Source organism: Fringilla coelebs (genome assembly GCF_963513975.1).
Source record: "Fringilla coelebs genome assembly, chromosome: 12".
NCBI classification, from domain to species: Eukaryota; Metazoa; Chordata; class Aves; order Passeriformes; family Fringillidae; genus Fringilla; species Fringilla coelebs.
The window spans coordinates 4,223,848-4,242,586 of NC_140038.1; the positions used below are offsets into that span (position 1 = coordinate 4,223,848).

The following is an 18,739-nucleotide window of genomic DNA, read 5'->3' on the forward strand; positions in this document are numbered from 1 at the left end:
CGGGAACGCCGGGAAAATTCGGGATAAAAACGATTCCCAAGAGTCCTCGTGGCTTCCCCGCTTTTTATTGGGAAAAGGGGGAATTTGGGGGATTTGGGGAATTTCGGGAACGCAGCGGAGCCGCCTGGGGAACTTCCCGGGAAAGGGGACAGGCGACGTCCCTGAGGTGGGGCTGCCGTCAGGATCTGTGGGGAAAATCCCAGAAAATTCCGTGGGAAATGGGGAAAATCATCCCAATTCCTGCCCCAAATCCCAGAAAATTCCATGGGAAATGGGGAAATTCCAAATTCCCACCCCAAAATGGGCAAATCCCAGAAAATTCTGTGGGAAAGGGGGAAAATCCCAATTCCCACCCCAAATCCCCTAAAATTCCATGGGAAATGGGGATTTTTGGGGATCAGGGATTTTTTGGGATGGGGATTTTTTGGGATGGGGATTTTTTGGGATCAGGGGATTTTTGGGATGTGGATTTTTTGGGATGGGATTTTTTGGGATCAGGGTTTTTTTGGGATTGTTTATTTTTTGGGATGGGGATTTTTTGGGATCAGGGGATTTTTGGGATGGGTTATGGGTTTTTTTTTTTTGGGTCAGGGTTTTTTAGAATTGGGGTTTTTTGGGATGGGATTTTTTTGGGATCGGGTTTTTTTGGGATGGGGATTTTTTGGGATCAGGGTATTTTTTAGGATCAGGGTTTTTTGGGATCAGGGTTTTTTTGGGATCAGGGTTTTTTTAGAACTGAGGTTTTTTTGGGATCAGGGTATTTTTGGGATCAGGGTATTTTTGGGATCAGGGATTTTTGGGATGGGGATTTTTGGGATCAGGGATTTTTGGGATCAGGGCATTTTTGGGATGAGTATTTTTTTGGGATGGGGATTTTTGGGATCAGGGTATTTTTGGGATGGGGATTTTTGGCATCAGGGTATTTTTGGGATCAGGGATTTTTGGGATCAGGGGATTTTTGGGATGTGGATTTTTGGGATCAGGGTTTTTTTGGGATGGGGATTTTTGGGATGGGGATTTTTGGGATCAGGGTATTTTTGGGATGGGGATTTTTGGGATCAGGGTATTTTTGGGATTGTTTATTTTTTGGGATGGGGATTTTTGGGATCAGGTTTTTTTGGGATTGGTTATTTTTTGGGGATGGGGATTTTTTGGGATGGGGATTTTTTGGGATCAGGGTTTTTCTGGGATCAGGGTTTTTTTGGGATCAGGTTTTTTTGGGATTGTTTATTTTTTGGGATGGGGATCTTTGGGATCAGGGATTTTTGGGGATGGGGATTTTTTGGGATCAGGGTTTTTCTGGGATCAGGGTTTTTTTGGGATCAGGTTTTTTTGGGATTGTTTATTTTTTGGGATGGGGATCTTTGGGATCAGGGATTTTTGGGGATGGGGATTTTTGGGATCAGGGTTTTTTTTGGGATGGGGATTTTTGGGATTAGGGTTTTTTGGGATGGGGATTTTTGGGATCAGGGTATTTTTGGAATGGGGATTTTTGGGATGAGTATTTTTTTGGGATTGGGATATTTGGGATCAGGGATTTTTTGGATCAGGGTATTTTTGGGATCAGGGATTTTTGGGATCAGGGATTTTTGGGGATGGGGATTTTTTGGATCAGGGTATTTTTGGGATCAGGGATTTTTGGGATCAGGGTATTTTTGGAATGGGGATTTTTGGGATGAGTATTTTTTTGGGATTGGGATTTTTGGGATCAGGGATTTTTTGGATCAGGGTATTTTTGGGATCAGGGATTTTTGGGATCAGGGATTTTTTGGGATCAGGGTATTTTTGGGATGGGGATTTTTGGGATCAGGGATTTTTGGGATCAGGGTATTTTTGGGATCAGGGATTTTTGGGATCAGGGATTTTTGGGATCAGGGATTTTTGGGATCAGGGTATTTTTGGGATCAGGGATTTTTGGGATCAGGGATTTTTGGGATCAGGGTATTTTTGGGATCAGGGTATTTTTGGGATTGTTTATTTTTTGGGATGGGGATTTTTGGGATCAGGGTATTTTTGGAATGGGGATTTTTGGGATGAGTATTTTTTTGGGATTGGGATTTTTGGGATCAGGGTTTTTTTGGGATGGGGATTTTTTGGGATTGTTTATTTCTGGGATGAGGATTTTTGGGATCAGGTATTTTTGGGATCAGGGATTTTTGGGATCAGAGCATTTTCGGGATCAGGGTTTTTTGGGATGGGGATTTTTGGGATCAGGGATTTTTGGGATCAGGGATTTTTGGGATCAGGGGATTTTTTGGGATCAGGGTTTTTTTGGGGTCAGGGTTTTTTTAGAATTGGGGTTTTTTGGGATGTAGATTTTTTGGGATGGGGATTTTTTGGGATCAGGGTATTTTTGGGATCAGGGATTTTTGGGATCAGGGATTTTTGGGATCGGGGTTTTTTTGGGATCAGGGATTTTTGGGATGTGGATTTTTGGGATCAGGGATTTTTGGGATCAGGGTTTTTTGGGTTTATTTTTGGAATGCAATTTTTTGGGATCAGGGATTTTTGGGATCAGGGTATTTTTGGGATCAGGGATTTTTGGGATCAGGGGATTTTTTGGGATCAGGGCATTTTTGGGATCAGGGTTTTTTGGGATCAGGGATTTTTGGGATGTAGATTTTTGGGATCAGGGTATTTTTGGGATGTGGTTTTTTGGGTTTATTTTTGGAATGCGATTTTTTGGGATGGGGATTTTTGGGATCAGGGATTTTTGGGATCAGGGATTTTTGGGATCAGGGGATTTTGGGAAGCCCTACTGGGCGATGCGGCAGTTGGAGGCGGACACGAAGCGCCCGGTGTAGTGGATGTGGCAGCGCACGACGTTGTTGGTGAAATCCGACTCCAGCACCAAATATTTGGGATTGACCTGGACCTGGAATGGGGCAAAAAATCCAGGAAAAATTTTAAAAAAAATTTAAAATCCCAGAAATCAGCAAGAGGAAAAAAAAATGGGGAAAATCGGGTGGGAATGGGGGAAAGGGAAAGAAATCCCAAAAGGGAAAATTTGGGGAGATCCCAAAATGGGGGAAAAAAAATCCCAAAAATTAATCAGGAAAAGGAAAAAAAATCTCAAAGTGGAAAAAAGGAAAGGAAAAATCTCCAAAATGAGCAGGGAAATGGGAAAATCAGGGGGGAAAAACCCCAAAAAATCAAGAGGGAAATGGGAAAATCAGGAAAAAATCCCAAAAATAAAGGAGGAAAAGGGAAAAAAGGAGGAAAATCCCCCTGGAAAAAACATCCAGGGGTGGGAAATTCCCGATCCGGGCTGGAATTGGGATTTTCCAGCCCAAAATGTCCCCAAATGTCCCCAAATTGTCCCCAACCTTGAGGATGTAGTTGCCGGGCGGGACGTCGGTGATGTCGATCCACTGGCAGTCGATGTCGGCGTTGTAGGTGTCGTAACAGCCAGGGCTGAGCCCCTGAGAGGGGGAAAATGGGGTGAGAAATGGGGAAATTGGGCAAAAATGGGAGAAAATGGGGAAAAATGGGGGAAAATTAAAAAAAAAAGGGAGGAAAAAGGTTGAAAAATGAGGAAAATATGGGGGGGGGAAAGGGAACCATTGGGGGTTGTAACAGCCAGGGCTGAGACCATGGAGGGGGAAAATGGGGTGAGAAATGGAGAAAATGGGAAAAAATTGGGAAAAAATGGGAAAAATGAGAAAAAATGGGGAAAATTGGGGAAAAAGGGGAGAAAAAAGGTTAAAAAATGAGGGAAAAATGGGGGGAAAATGGGAAGGCTTGGGTGTGGTGACAGCCCAGGGGGAGAACATGCATGGGGGAAATGGGGTAAAAAATGGGGAAATTGGGCAAAAATGGGAGAAAAATGGGGGGAAATGAGAAAAAATGGGGAAAAATTGGAAAGAAAAGGGAGAAAAAAGGTTAAAAATGGGGGGAAATTGGGAAAAATGGGGGAAAATGGGAGCAAGAGGGTTCTGTGGGTGTCGGTGTTGTAACAGCCTGGGGTGAGATCATGGAGGGGGAAAATGGGGTGAGAAATGGGGAAATTGGGCAAAAATGGGAGAAAATGGGGAAAATGGGGAAATAATGAAAAAAAAAGGGAGGAAAAAGGTTAAAAAATGAGGAAAATATGGGGGGAAATGGGGGGAAAAAATGGAACCATTGGGGGTCGTAACAGCCAGGGCTCAGATCATGGAGGGGGAAAATGGGGTGAGAAATGGGGAAATTGGGCAAAAATGGGGAAAAATGGGGAAAAATGGGGGGAAATGGGGGGAAATGGGGGAAAATGGGAAAAAGAAGGGAGGAAAAAGGTTAAAAAATGAGGAAAAAATGAGGGAGAAAAGGGAAGGCTTGGGTGTGGTAACAGCCTGGGGTGAGACAATGCACAGGGGAAATGGGGTGAGAAATGAGGAAATTGGGCAAAAATTGGGGAAAATGGGGAAAAATTGGGAAAAATTGGGAAAATGGGAAAAATGGGGGAAATAATGAAAATAAAAAGGGAGGAAAAAGGTTAAAAAATGAGGAAAAAATGAGGGAGGAAAGGGAAGGCTTGGGTGTGGTGAGAGACCAGGGGGAGAACATGCATGGGGGAAATGGGGTAAAAAATGGGAAAATTTGGCAAAAATGGGAGAAAATGGGGGAAAATGGGAAAAAATGGGAAAAAATGGGGGAAAATGGGGGGAAATGGAAAGAAAAGGGAGAAAAAAAGGTTTAAAAGTGAGGGAAAAATGAGGGAGAAAAGGGAAGGCTTGGGTGTGGTGAGAGAACAGGGGGAGAACATGAATGGGGGAAATGGGGTAAAAAATGGGGAAATTGGGCAAAAATGGGAGAAAATGGGAAAATGGGGGGAAAATGGGAAAAAAAGGGGGAGAAAAAGGTTAAAAAATGAGGAAAATATGGGGGGAAATGGGGGGAAATGGGGGGAAAAACGGAAACATTGGGGGTCGTAACAGCCAGGGCTGAGCCCCTGAGGGGGGGAAAATGGGGTGAGAAATGGGGAAATTGGGCAAAAATGGGGGAAAATGGGGAAAATGAGAAAAAATCGGGAAAAATGGGGAAAAAAAGGAGAAAAAAGGTTAAAAAATGAGGAAAAAATGGGAGAGGAAAGGGAAGGCTTGGGTGTGGTGAGAGACCAGGGGGAGACCATGAATGGGGGAAATGGGGTGAGAAATGGGGAAATTGGGTAAAAATGGGAGAAATGGAAAAAAATGGGAAGAAAATGGGGAAAAATGGGGAAAAAATGGAGAAAAAAGGTTTAAAATGGGGGGAAATGGGAAAAAATGGGGGAAAATGGGAGCAAGAGGGTTCTGTGGGTGTCGGTGTTGTAACAGTCTGGGGTGAGATCATGGAGGGGGAAAATGGGGTGAGAAATGGGGAAATTGGGTAAAAATTGGGGGAAAATGGGGAAAATGAGAAAAAAAGGCGGAAAATGGGAAAAAAAAGGGAGAAAAAAGGTTAAAAAATGAGGAAAAAAGGAGGGAGAAAATGGGAAGGCTTGGGTGTGGTTACAGACCAGGGGGAGAACATGCATGGGGGGAAATGGGGTAAAAAATGGGGAAATTGGGGAAAAATGGGAGAAAATGGGAAAAATGAGAAAAAAAATTTTAAAAAAGGGAGAAAAAAGGTTAAAAAATGAGGAAAAAATGGAGGGAAATGGGGTGGGGTAACAGCCTGGGGTGAGACCCTGCAGGGGGAGAAATGGGGTGACAAATGGGGAAATTGGGCAAAAATGGGAGAAAATGGGAAAAAATGGGGGATAGTGAAAAAAAAAGGGTGAAAATGGTTTTAAAATGGGTGAAAAAGGACAAAAAAAGGGACAAAAAAGGGATCCTGTGGGTGTAACAGTCCAGGCCAAGAGCCTAGGGAGGGAAATGGGGTGAGAAATGGGGAAATTGGGCAAAAATGGGGAAAAATGGGGGAAAATGGGGAAAAATGGGGAAAAATGGGGAAAAATGGGGAAAATGGGGAAAAATGGGGAAAAATGGGGAAAAATGTTAAAAAGGGGGCAGAAAAGGGAGAAAAGAGGACAAAAAGGGACAAAACGGGACAGGAGTGACAAAGGCCTTTGTCCTGTCGATGTCACCTGGGTGTGGCAGTGCCACAAATGGGGACAAAAGGGACCAAAAGGGACAAAAGGGACAAAAAGGCACAAAAAGATGGAGAAAAGGGGGCAAAAAGGGGACGAAAGTGACAAGAAAGGGACAGAAGTGAGGAGGGGCGCTGTCCCCGCGGTGTCACCTGGGTGTGGGCGGTGCAGGCGTAGCGCTTGAGGTGGCCGAAGTCACAGGTGGTGTCCTCCAGGCAGAAGCTGGCCTTGTGTCCCTCGGCCACCCGGCGGCCCGAGGTGACATCCAGCAGGTCGTAGTGGCTGAACTCCGACATGCTGTGGTAGTGCCTGGGGACAGCGAGGGGACAGCGTGGGGACAGGCTGGGGACACCGTGGGGATGGTCTGGGGACACTTTGGGGATGCTCTGGGGACACTCAGGTGACATCCAGCAGGTCAGAGTGGCCAAACTCCGCCATGCTGTGGTTGTGCCTGGGGACACCATGGGGACACGGTGGGGACACTGTGGGGACACTTTGGGGACATTCAGGGGACAGTGGGGACACTTAGAGGGACAATCAGGTTAGGGTCAGGTGGCACTCAGGTGACATCCAGCAGGTCATAGTGACCGGACTCCGCCATGCTGTGATGGTGCTTGGGGACATCGTGGGGACACCATGGGGACACTCTGGGGACACTTTGGGGATGCTCTGGGGACAGTCAGGGGACAAGCAATGGGATAAATCACGGGACACTCAGGGGATATTCAAGGGGACACTCTGGGGACAGTGGGGACACCTAAGGGGACAGTCAGGGGACAATCATGGGGACAGTCAGGGGACAATCAGGGGGACAGTCAGGGGACACCGAGGGGGACAATCAGGGACAATCAGGGGACACCTAAGGGGACAATCAGGGGACAATCATGGGCAGGGTCAGGGGACAGTCAGGGGACAATCAGGGGACAATCATGGGGACAATCAGGGGACATCTAAGGGGACAATCAGGGACAATCATGGGGACAATCAGGGGACAAGCTGCGGGATAAATCATGGGACACTCAGAGGACATTTAAGGGGACACTCTGGGGACAATCAGGGGACAGTCAGGGGACAAGCTATGGGATAAATCATGGGACACTCTGGGGACACTTTGGGGACACTCAGGTGGCACTCAGGTGACAAAACCAAAGCCACCAAACGGGGAAATGCCACCAAAGTGCCACCAAAGGGCCACCAAAGTGCCACCAAAGTGCCACCGCGGCCCTTGTAGCTGCCAGCCTGGGGTGGGCCGGGGTTGGGGACGCTGGGGACACTCCCTGGTGGCAGCTGTGACACTGCCACCACCGTGGATGGTGGCTTTGGGGACAAAGAGCTGAAGGGAGACCCCAAAACAAAGCCACCAACCGGGGAAATGCCACCAAAGGGCCACCAAAGTGCCACCAGAGCCCTTGGAGCTGCCAGCAGGGGGTGGGCTGGGGTTGGGGACATAGGGGACACTCAGTGATGGCAGCTGTGCCACTGCCACCATTACGGTGGCTTTGGGGACAAAGAGTTCATAGAAGGTGACACCACACAGTGACACCCAAAACAAAGCCACCAAACGGGGAAACGCCACCAAAGTGCCACCAAAGTGCCACCGCAGCCCTTGGAGCTGCCACTGGGCTGGGTGCCAGGATTGGGGACACTGGGGACACTCAGTGGTGGCAGCTGTGACACTGCCACTACCGTGGATGGTGGCTTTGGGGACAAAGAGCTGAAGGAAGACCCCAAAACCAAAGTGCCACCAAACGGGGAAACGCCACCAAAGGGCCACCAAAGTGCCACCGCAGCCCTTGTAGCTGCCAGCCCGGGGTGGGCCGGGGTTGGGGACGCTGGGGACACTCACTGGTGGCAGCTGTGCCACTGCCAGCGGTGGCGGGGCTGGCTGGGCAGGAAGTCGGCGGTGCCCTGGTTCTTGACGCGCTGCGGGAAGCGCAGCAGCACCCGCACGTCGTAGTCGGTGGCCTCGGCCGCGTACGCCGTGCTGGGGACAGGGACAGCCGTGACACCGGGACAGCGGGGACAGCAGGGACAGTGGGGGTGCCCTTCGGGGGGATCCCCTTTTCCGCAGGGAATTTGCTCCATGGGAACGGAAGGGATAAACGGGAGGGAATTCTGGGCTTGTTCCCGGCGCCTTTTCCTTTTCCATTTTTTCCCTTCCCTTCCCTTCCCTTCCCTTCCCTTCCCTTCCCTTCCCTTCCCTTCCCTTCCCTTCCCTTCCCTTTTCCCTTTTCCCTTTTCCCTTTTCCCTTTTCCCTTTTCCCTTTTCCCTTTTCCCTTTTCCCTTTTCCCCTTCCCTTTTCCCCCTTTTCCTTCCCCCCTTTTTTCCCCCTTTTCCCCTTTTTCCCTTCCCTTTTCCCTTTCCCCTCCCTCTCTCCCATCCCTCCCCCTTTTCCCCCCACATCCCCCCAACCCCAGAGCGATCCCATCCCCAGGATCCCATTTCCCATTCCCAGAAATCTTCTCTCCCATTCCCGGGATCCTGTTTCCCATTCCCAGATGCTCTGTTCCCGTTCCTGGAATCCCATTTCACAATTCCCAGATCCCGTACCCCATTCCTGTATCCCGTGTCCCGTTCCCACATCCTGTTTCCCATCCCCAGATCCCGTGAACCATTCCCAGATCCTGCCTATCCCATATCCCCTATCCCCTATCCCCTATCCCCTATCCCATATCCCATATCCCATATCCCATATCCCATATCCCCTATCCCCTATCCCCTATCCCATATCCCATATCCCATATCCCATATCCACTATCCCATATCCCATATCCCATATCCCATATCCCCTATCCCATATCCCATATCCCATATCCCATATCCCCTATCCCATATCCCCTATCCCCTATCCCATATCCCATATCTCATATCCCGTGTCCCATCTCTCCCGTGTCCTGTCCCCCTGGCATCCGTGTGTCCGTGTGTTGGTGTGTCGGTCTGTCCGTGTGTCTGTCTGTCCGTGTGTCCGTGTGTCCGTGTGCCCCCTGTCCGTGTGTCCATGTGTCCGTGTGTTGGTGTGTCTGTGTGTCCGTGTGTCTGTGTGCCCCCTGTCCGTGTGCCCACTGTCCGTGTGTCTGTGTGTCCGTGTGTCCTTGTGTCGATCTGTCCGTGTGTCCGTGTGTCGGTCTGTCCGTCTGTCCGTCTGTCCGTGTGTCTGTGTGTCCGTGTGTCCGCGTGCCCCCTGTCCGTGTGTCCGTGTGTCCGTGTGTCCGTGTGTCCGTGTGTCCGTGTGTCCGTGTGTCCGTGTGCCCCCTGTCCATGTGTCCGTCTGTCGGTCTGTCCGTGTGTCCGTGTGTCAGTCTGTCTGTGTGTTGGTGTGTCGGTGTGTCCGTGTGTCCGTGTGCCCCCTGTCCGTGTGTCCGTGTGTCAGTGTGTCGGTGTGTCGGTGTGTCCGTGTGTCCGTGTGTCGGTGTGTCCATGTGTCCATGTGCCCCCTGTCCGTGTGTCCATGTGTCAGTGTGTCCGTGTGTCGGTGTGTCTGTGTGTCTGTGTGTCCGTGTGTCTGTGTGTCCGTGTGTCTGTGTGTCTGTGTGTCCGTGTGTCCATGTGTCCGTGTGTCCATGTGTCCGTGTGTCTATGTGTCCGTGTGTCGGTGTGTCTGTGTGCCCCCTGTCCATGTGTCCATGTGTCCGTGTGTCAGTGTGTCAGTGTGTCCGTGTGTCGGTGTGTCGGTGTGTCCGTGTGTCCGTGTGCCCCCTGTCCGTGTGTCCATGTGTCGGTGTGTCCGTGTGTCCATGTGTCGGTGTGTCAGTGTGTCCGTGTGCCCCCTGTCCATGTGTCCATGTGTCCATGTGTCCGTGTGTCCGTGTGCCCCCTGTCCATGTGTCCGTGTGTCCGTGTGTCCGTGTGTCTGTGTGTCGGTGTGTCCGTGTGTCCGTGTGCCCCCTGTCCGTGTGTCCATGTGTCAGTGTGTCCGTGTGTCGGTGTGTCCGTGTGTCCGTATGTCGGTGTGTCCGTGTGTCCATGTGTCCATGTGTCCGTGTGTCCGTGTGTCAGTGTGTTGGTGTGTCCGTGTGCCCCCTGTCCGTGTGTCGGTGTGTTGGTCTGTCGGTCTGTCGGTCTGTCGGTGTGTCCGTCCGTCCGTCCGTCGGCGTGTCCCACCTGGCCAGGCAGCGCTCCTCGGCGGCGCAGCGCAGCGAGTACAGGTGCGCTCTCTGCACGTACGTGGAGGCCTGCACGTAGTTGGGGTCGGGAACCAGGTCCGGGAGCCCTGCGGGAAATGGGATCGGGATCGGGATTGGCTGGGGAGATCCGGGATTGGGTCTGGGAGCCCTGCGGGAAACGGGATCGGGATCGGGATTGGGGAGATCCGGGATCGGGGAGATCCGGGATCGGGTCTGGGAGACCTGCCGGGAAACGGGATCGGGATCGGGATTGGCTGGGGAGATCCGGGATCGGGTCTGGGAGCCCTGCGGGAAACGGGATCGGGATGGGCTGGGGAAATCCGGGATTGGGGAAATCCGGGATTGGGGAAATCCGGGATTGGGGAAATCCGGGATCATGTCTGGGAGACCTGCCGGGAAACGGGATCGGGATCGGGATTGGGGAGATCCGGGATTGGGGAAATCCGGGATTGGGGAAATCTGGGATCATGTCTGAGATCTGCCAGGAAATGGGATCAGGACTGGGGAAATATGGGATTGGGGACAGGGATTGGGGAAATCCGGGATTGGGGAAATCTGGGATCATGTCTGAGATCTGCCAGGAAATGGGATCAGGACTGGGGAAATATGGGATTGGGGACAGGGATTGGGGAAATCCGGGATTGGGGAAATCCGGGATCAGGCCCGAGAGACCTCCGGGAAACGGGATCGGGATCGGGATTGGGGAAATCCGGGATTGGGGAGATCTGGGATTGGGTCTGAGACCTGCCAGGAAAAGGGATTGGGATTGGGGAGATATGGGACTGGGGACAGGGATTGGGGAAATCCGGAATGGGGGAAATCCGGCATTGGGGAAATCTGGAATTGAGGAAATCTGGGATCAGGTCCAGGAGACCTGCCAGGAAACGGGACTGGGATTGGGGACAGGGATTGGGAAAATCTGGGATCAGGTCTGAGACCTGCCGGGAAATGGGATTGGGATGGGAAGAATCTGGGATTAGGGAAATCCAGGATCAGGTCTGAGACCTGCCGGGAAATGGGATCGGGATTGGGGAAATCTGGGATTGGGGACAGGGATTGGGAATATCTGGGATCAGATCCGGGTGATCTGCTGGGAAATGGGATCGGGATTGAGAAAATCTGGGATTGGGGAAAACCGGGATCAGATCCAGGAGACCAGCTGGGAAAACAGGGACACCGCTGAGAGCAGGGATTGGGGACAGGGACCGGGGACATCCCAGGGGACACAGCTCCTGGGGACCTGGACACGTTTGGGATCTGGGAATGACCCTGGGGACATCCCTGGGGACAGGCACTGGGGCCAAGTTTTTCCATGGTTTTCCCCATTTTCCCCCCAATTTTTCCCAATTTTCCCCCTGGTTTTCCCAATTTTTCCTCGCTTTCCCCCCTTCTCTCCCATTTTTCCCATTTTCCCATTTTTCCCTGTTATTCCCTGCTTTTCCCTATTTTATCCCTTGTTTTCTATTTTTATCCCCATTTCCCCCTGGTTTTCCCCTTTTTCCCTCTTTCCCCCCATTTTTCCCCATTTCCCCCCATTTTTCCCCACTTTTTTCCCTATTTTTTCCCCATTTTCACCCATTTCCCCCTTTTCCCCTGTTATTCCCTGTTTTCCCTATTTTATCCCTGTTTTTCCATTTATATCCCCATTTTCCCCTGGTTTTCCCCATTTTCCCTTGGTTTTCCCTTTTTTCCCTCTTTCCCCCATTTTCCCCATTTCCTCCCATTTTCCCCACTTTTTTCCCTATTTTTCCCCATTTTCACCCATTTCCCCAGTTTTCCCCCCCACTTTCCCCTGTTTTTCCCCATTTTTCCCCATTTTCCCCATTTTCCCCTGTTATTCCCTGCTTTTCCCTAGTTTATCCCTGTTTTTCCATTTTTATCCCCATTTTCTCCTGGTTTTCCCCCCTTTTCCCTCTTTCCCCCATTTTCCTTGTTTCCCCTCATTTTTCCCCATTTGCCCCCATTTTTTCCCCACTTTTTCCCCTATTTTTTCCCCATTTTCCCCATTTTCCCCCTTTTCCCTGTTATTCCCTGCTTTTCCCTATTTTATCCCTTTTTTTCTATTTTTATCCCCATTTCCCCCTGGTTTTCCCCCCTTTTCCCTCTTTCCCCCACTTTTCCCTCTTTCCCCCCATTTTCCCCACTTTTTTCCCTATTTTTTCCCCATTTTCACCCATTTTCCCCAGTTTTCCCCCCACTTCCCCCTGTTTTCCCCCATTTTTCCCCATTTTCCCCTGTTATTCCCTGTTTCCCCTATTTTATCCCTGTTTTTCCATTTTTATCCCCATTTTCCCCCATTTTCCTCTGGTTTTCCCTGTTTTCCCCCCTTTTCCCTCTTTCCCCCATTTTCCTTGTTTCCCCACATTTTTCCCCATTTTTTCCCTATTTTTCCCCATTTTCCCCAGTTTTCCCCCCACTTTCCCCCGTTTTTCCCCGTTTTTCCCCGTTTTCCCCATTTTCCCCATTTTTCCCCGTTTTTCCCTGGAAAGGAGAACAATGCCTCCTTGTTTCTGGGCCTGCCTTCCCGGGAGGGATCACGTCATTCCTTTGGAGCTCATTTCCTGCCCCATTCCCGCTGATGTAATTCCCGAGGGGGACCCAAAAAAATTAAAAAAAAAACCGGGAGAGCTCAGAAAAAAAACTTCTCCCCCATCCCTTAAAAAAAATTCCAAAAAAACCCATGGAAAACCACCCCGGGCCGGCCAAGGAAAAGTTTTCCATCCTTTCAGATTTTTCTTGGTTTTTTTTTCCCCCTCCCCTGCTGTTGTTTATTCCAAGGAATTCTTGGAAGCCCTGGAGCGAAATCCGACTCCAGGACCAACGGGGAGTTTTATGGGATTTGGATTTTCCCCCTTTCCCGCTGGATTCGGCCCCGCTGTTTTTACAGGGTCAAACCTCTGGAATTCACGGGATTATCGGGATCCCCACCTCCGGAATTGTCCCACCCCAAATTCCAGGGGGGGTTTTGCCGAGGTTTCCCAAAAATCCAGGGAAAATCGGGATGGTGGGCGCTGTTTGTGCAGGTGTGCGGGATCAGCGGGAAAATCCCGCCGGGAGCCGCGGAAAAGCGGGAGCGGGGGAGGCTGGGAACGGAGGGAGCGGGAATGGGGACAGCCGGAGAGACCTGGGGATTCCAGCTTCCCATCCCAATCCCATCAATCCCATCAATCCCATCCCATTAACCCCATTCCCAATCCTAATTCCATTCACAATCCCATCAATTCAATCCTAATTCCTATTCCATTCACAATCCCATCAATCCAATCACAATCCCAATTCCATTCACAATCCCAATCCCATCAATCCCATCCCATTAACCCCATCCCATTCCCAATCCTAATTCCAATTCCATTCACAATCCCAACCCCATCAATCCTATTCCCAATCCTAATTCCAATCCCAATCCCATTCACAATCCCAATCCCATCAATCCCATCCCAATCCCAATCCCAATTCCAATCCCATTCACAATCCCAACCCCATCAATCCATTCCCAATCCTAATTCCAATCACAATCCCAATCCCATCAATCCCATCCTATTCCCAGTTCCAATTCCAATCCCATTCACAATCCCAATCTCATCAATCCCATCCCATTCCCAATCCCAATCCCATTCACAATCCCAATCCCATCAATCCCATCCCATTAACTCCATCCCATTCCCAATCCTAATTCCAATCCCATTCACAATCCCAATCCCATCAATCCCATCCCAATTCCCAGTCCCAAATCCAATTCCAATCCCAATCCCAATCCCATCAATCCCAATTCCAATCCCATTCACAATCCCAACCCCATCAATCCATTCCCAATCCTAATTCCAATCCCAATCCCATCAATCCCATCAATCCCATCCCATTAACCCCATCCCATTCCCAATCCTAATTCCAATCCCATTCACAATCCCAATCCCATCAATCCCATCCCATTAACCCCATCCCATTCCCAATCCTAATTCCAATCCCATTCACAATCCCATCAATCCCATCAATCCCATCCCAATTCCCAGTCCCAATTCCATTCACAATCCCATCCCATCAATCCCAATCCCATCGCAATCCCAATCCCAATCTTGTCCCATCCCCTTCCATCGATCCCATCCCCAATCCATTCCCAATCCTATCAATCCCAATCGCATTCCCATTCCCAATCCCAATCCCTCCTCCATCCCCATGGAATCCCAGCAATCCCACCCCATTCCCAAATCTGACCCCACCCCAGGGAGGCTTTCCTGGGAATTCCGACACCCTCCAGCCCGTTTGGGGGCGGCACCAAATTCCCAGCGCCCCATGGAATTCCCAAACCCCTCTTTCCTTCCACGAGCAACCCTGGGGACCCAATCCGAGGGGTCAGGGGGAGAAACCCTACTGGGAATGGGATCCGGGTTGGGATCGGGGTTGGGAAACCACCGGGGATGGGATCGGGGCAGGGATCGGGATGAGGAACCCCTGGAGATGGGATTGGGGTCAGGAACCCCTGGAGATGGGATCGGGATCGGGATTGGGGTCAGGAACCCCTGGAGACGGGATCAGGATTGGGATCGGGATGAGGAACCCCTGGAGATGGGATCGGGGTCGGGATAGGGGTGAGGAACCCCTGGAAGTGGGATCTGGGCAGGGATTGGGGCCAGGAAGTTTTGGAGATGGGATCTGGACTGGGATGCAATGAGGAACCCCTGGAGATGGGATCAGGATTGGGATTGGGGTGAGGAACCCCTGGAGAGAGGATTGGGATTGGGACTGGGATGAGGAACCCCTGGAGATGGGATCTGGGCAGGGATTGGGGCCAGGAAGTTTTGGAGATGGGATCTGGGTTGGGATTGGGTGAGGGAAGCGCTGGAGATGGGATTGGGGTTGGGATCAGGATGGAGAAGCCCCTGGAGATGGGATCCAGGTGGGGATTGGGATGAGGAAACCCCTGGAGGAGGGGACCGGGGTTGGGATTGGGGTGAGGAACCCCTGGAGATGGGATTGGGGTCGGGATTGGGATGAGGAACCCCTGGAGATGGGATTGGGGTCAGGATTGGGATGAGGAACCCCTGGAGATGGGATTGGGGTCGGGATTGGGATGAGGAACCCCTGGAGATGGGATCAGGATCGGGATTGGGGTGAGAAACCCCTGGAGATGGGATTGGGGTCGGGATTGGGATGAGGAACCCCTGGAGATGGGATCAGATATCAGGAAGCCCCTGGAGATGGGATCCAGGTGGGGATTGGGATGAGGAACCCCTGGAGATGGGATCGGGGTCAGGATAGGGGTGAGGAACCCCTGGAGATGGGATCAGGATCAGGATTGGGGTGAGAAACCCCTGGAGATGGGATTGGGGTCAGGATTGGGGTGAGAAACCCCTGGAGATGGGATTGGGGTCAGGATTGGGATGAGGAACCCCTGGAGATGGGATTGGGGTTGGGATTGGGTCAGGAAATTTTGGAGATGGGATCGGGATTGGGATGGGATGAGGAGCCCCCAGAGACGGGATCGGGATGAAGAAACCCCCCGGAAATGGAATCGGGTTTGGGATCTGGGTAGGGAAAACTTTCGGGGTCTGGATCCCCTCCCCTTCCCCAGCCCAGGAGCTGCTCCCGTCCCTCCCACCTCTGGATCAGGCCTGGAATTTTCCCAGCTTTCCCCCGGCGCCCATTCCCCCAGGAAGGCCGAGAATTCCCCGCGGGAAGCAGCGGGCTCGGATTCCTCCCCTCATTAACCCCGGCCGGGGGCCGGCAATGCCGAACATTCCTGGCAGATCCGGCCGGGATTAGGAGGCTCCCGAGGAGCTTTGGCCGCGGAATTAACCCTTATTAATTAATAATTAACGATTAACGCCGGCTGCCGGCCGTCCTTGGCTCCAATTAGGATCCCCGGGAGGTGACAGGGAGGTGACAACATTCCCAGAACGCCGCGAGCCACCCGGAATTTGAGGGGACGGGCCGGATTCCCGTGAAATTTCCCCGGGAAAAGGGGGAAGCTCCGGGAATTTGGGTGTCCCGAATTCCCTGGCGGAGCCACCGGCACCTGGCGGGATCCTGGAAGGACACGGACGCTGCCAACGGGGAATTTGGCCGGGATCTTTCCTTCCCCGGGAATTTGGCCGGAATCTTTGCCGGGTCAGCGGCGGGGCAGCTGTCCTCGGGTGTCCCTCCAGAGCCTCGGGAATTCTGGCATTCCCTGAATGCGCCCCCAAATCCCTCCCATCCTTCCCCAACCTCCTCCTTGTGCCCCATTCCCGGCTTCTCTGCCATCCCAAAAATTCCCGAGTTTTTCCCGTGGCGTTCCCTCCCTGGCTGCGTAGGGCAGGGCTGGGCTCTTCCCACTGCCCCAAATCCTCTGGGATGGCTTTTCCCAGAAAACTGGGATGGGGCTGGGCAGGGCACGGGGTCAGGCTGGGATGGGATTCCCGAGGGAAGGGCTGGGAGCGGCTCCGAGGGGTGAGAAACTCTTGGAAAGCTCAGCCCAAATCCATGGGATTTTATTGGGATGGAGAGGGAGCGACCCCGGAGTGACCCCGGGGCACGGATCCCTCTGGCATTCCCAAAAATCCAGGAATGGCTGGGATAACTGGGACCCATCCCAAATATCCTGTGGAAAAAATGGGAACCAGCCCTGTCCTATCCCAAATATCCCATGGAAAAATGGGATCCAGCCCTGTCCCATCCTAAATATCCCATGGAAAAATGGGATCCAGCTCTGTCCCATCCCAAATATCCCATGGAAAAATGGGATCCAGCCCTGTCCCATCCTAAATATCCCATGGAAAAAATGGGATCCAGCCCTGTCCCATCCTAAATATCCCATGGAAAAATGGGATCCAGCTCTGTCCCATCCCAAATATCCCGTGGAAATATGGGATAAACACAGCCCATGGATAACCGGGATGCATCCCCATCCCATCCCGGTGTGATCCCAACCCGCAGCACAGGAACACCCCATGGATGCAGGGTGAGCTGGGGACACCACACGGCCCCACCCCACAAATTTGGGATGCCCTGGGACACGGCACGGCCCCACCCCAAAATTATGGGATGGCCGGGATAACGGCGCAGCCCCCTCCCACAAATTTGGGAATACCTGGGACGGATCCCAGGAATACCCTGGGACACGGCACAGCCCCATCCCACAAATTTGGGATTACCTGGAGCACAGCCCAACCTCATCCCACAAATTTAGGATGCCCTGGGACACGGCACGGCCCCATCCCAAAATTATGGGATGACCCCGGATAGGGCCCAGCGCCATCCCGATCCCAGCCCCCCCTCCCCGTTCCCATCATTCCCAAACCCCCCGCGGCGAATCCCGGGAATTCCGCCCGTCCCGAGGAAAGCCCAGACTCACCCCTGGCCCCAAAGCTGGGCCTGTAGACGCTGCCCACGCTGAGCCGGGCTTGGCTGTCGGGCACGGCCTGAGGAATTTCGGGAATGAAGGGCTCGGGATGAGCCACCCCAAAGGATTCGGGCGCCCGGAACGGCGGCTGCGCCTCGCGGGGCGGGAACTGCGCCCCGAATCCCAGGTTTTCCATGGATCCCATCCCGGTTTGCGCCTCGCCGTCGCCGTCGTGGTACAGGCTGTGGGAGTAGCGGCGGTCCAGCGGCACCCCCGCCGCTCCGAAGGGCTGCGGCTCCTCCCCGAAATCCTCGGGAAGCGCGCGGGGCTGGAGCGGGAACGCCGCTCCGCTCCCTGTCCTCAGCGGGGTCCCCAACCCTGTCCCCATAGGTGTCCCCATCCCCGTTCCCAACCCTGTCCCCATCCCTGTCCCCATCCCTGTCCCCATCGCTGTCCCCAACCCTGTCCCCAACCCTGTCCCCATCCCCGTCCCCATTCCTGTCCCCATCGCTGTCCCCGTCGCTGTCCCCGCCGCCACCGCGCTCCGCGACGCGGGGACCCCCTCGTGGCGCTCCCCGTGCGCCGCCACCCCCGCGGCGACAAAAGGCGGCTGTCCCGCCACCCCCGCGGCGACAAAAGGCGGCTGTCCCGCCGAGGCGAAGGCGAACGACGACACGGCCACCCCCGAGGCTGTCGCGCCCGCCTGCCGCCCGCGCGCCGCTTGTCGCCGCTGTCCCCCCGCGCCGTCGCCCGGCGGGCCGTCCCGCCAGTTGGGCGGCACCTGGCCGAACCCGAAGGGATGTCGCGCTTGTCCCCGCACTGTCCCCGAGGCGGGGGCCTGGCGGCGGACGCTGCCGGTTGTCCCCGCTGTCCCCGCGGTCCCCGCCAGCCACAGGCGGCTGCCCGCGGGCCGCTCCTGGCCGGCGGGCACGAACTCGGCGCCGCTGTTGAGCAGGCTGTAGAGCCGCCCGTTGTTCTCCCACTGGATCAGCTGCCGCCACGGCTCCTGAGCCGCCGCCAGCAGCAGCAGCGCGGCCCAGAGCGCCCCGCGCCGCCACAGCCCCGCCGCCATCGCCGCCCGCCGTCCCCGTGCGGCTGGCACGGCTGGTGGCACCGCTGGTGGCACCGCTGGTGGCACCGCTGGTGGCGCCGCTGGTGCTGGCACCCCCGGCCGGGGCAGCGCCGCTCGGGCCCGTCCCGCTCGGAGCGCGCCGGGAGCGCCTCCTCCTCCTCCTCCTCCTCTTTTTCCT

General features: G+C 53.3%; 2 protein-coding genes across 2 annotated transcripts; both read right to left on the reverse strand.

Moving 5' to 3' along the window:
* Positions 1 to 45: 45 nt before the first annotated feature.
* On the reverse strand, positions 46 to 17,856 carry LOC311158414 (lysyl oxidase homolog 1-like). Its single transcript, XM_084213802.1, has 7 exons — positions 17,502 to 17,856; positions 10,149 to 10,257; positions 7,893 to 8,030; positions 6,199 to 6,355; positions 3,327 to 3,422; positions 2,760 to 2,875; positions 46 to 185 (listed from the first exon to the last, which is right to left on the reverse strand). The coding sequence occupies exons 1-7, from the start codon at positions 17,692 to 17,694 to the stop codon at positions 179 to 181; spliced, it is 816 nt and encodes a 271-aa protein (XP_084069928.1). The 5' UTR covers positions 17,695 to 17,856; the 3' UTR covers positions 46 to 178.
* Positions 17,850 to 18,629, reverse strand: LOC311158193 (lysyl oxidase homolog 1-like; the record flags this gene model as incomplete). The annotated part of the gene is made up of 2 exons (XM_084213446.1): positions 18,028 to 18,629; positions 17,850 to 17,867 (listed from the first exon to the last, which is right to left on the reverse strand). Exons 1-2 carry the CDS (start codon positions 18,559 to 18,561, stop codon positions 17,850 to 17,852), a joined length of 552 nt encoding a protein of 183 aa, XP_084069572.1. The 5' UTR covers positions 18,562 to 18,629.
* Between the last annotated feature and the right edge of the window lie 110 nt (positions 18,630 to 18,739).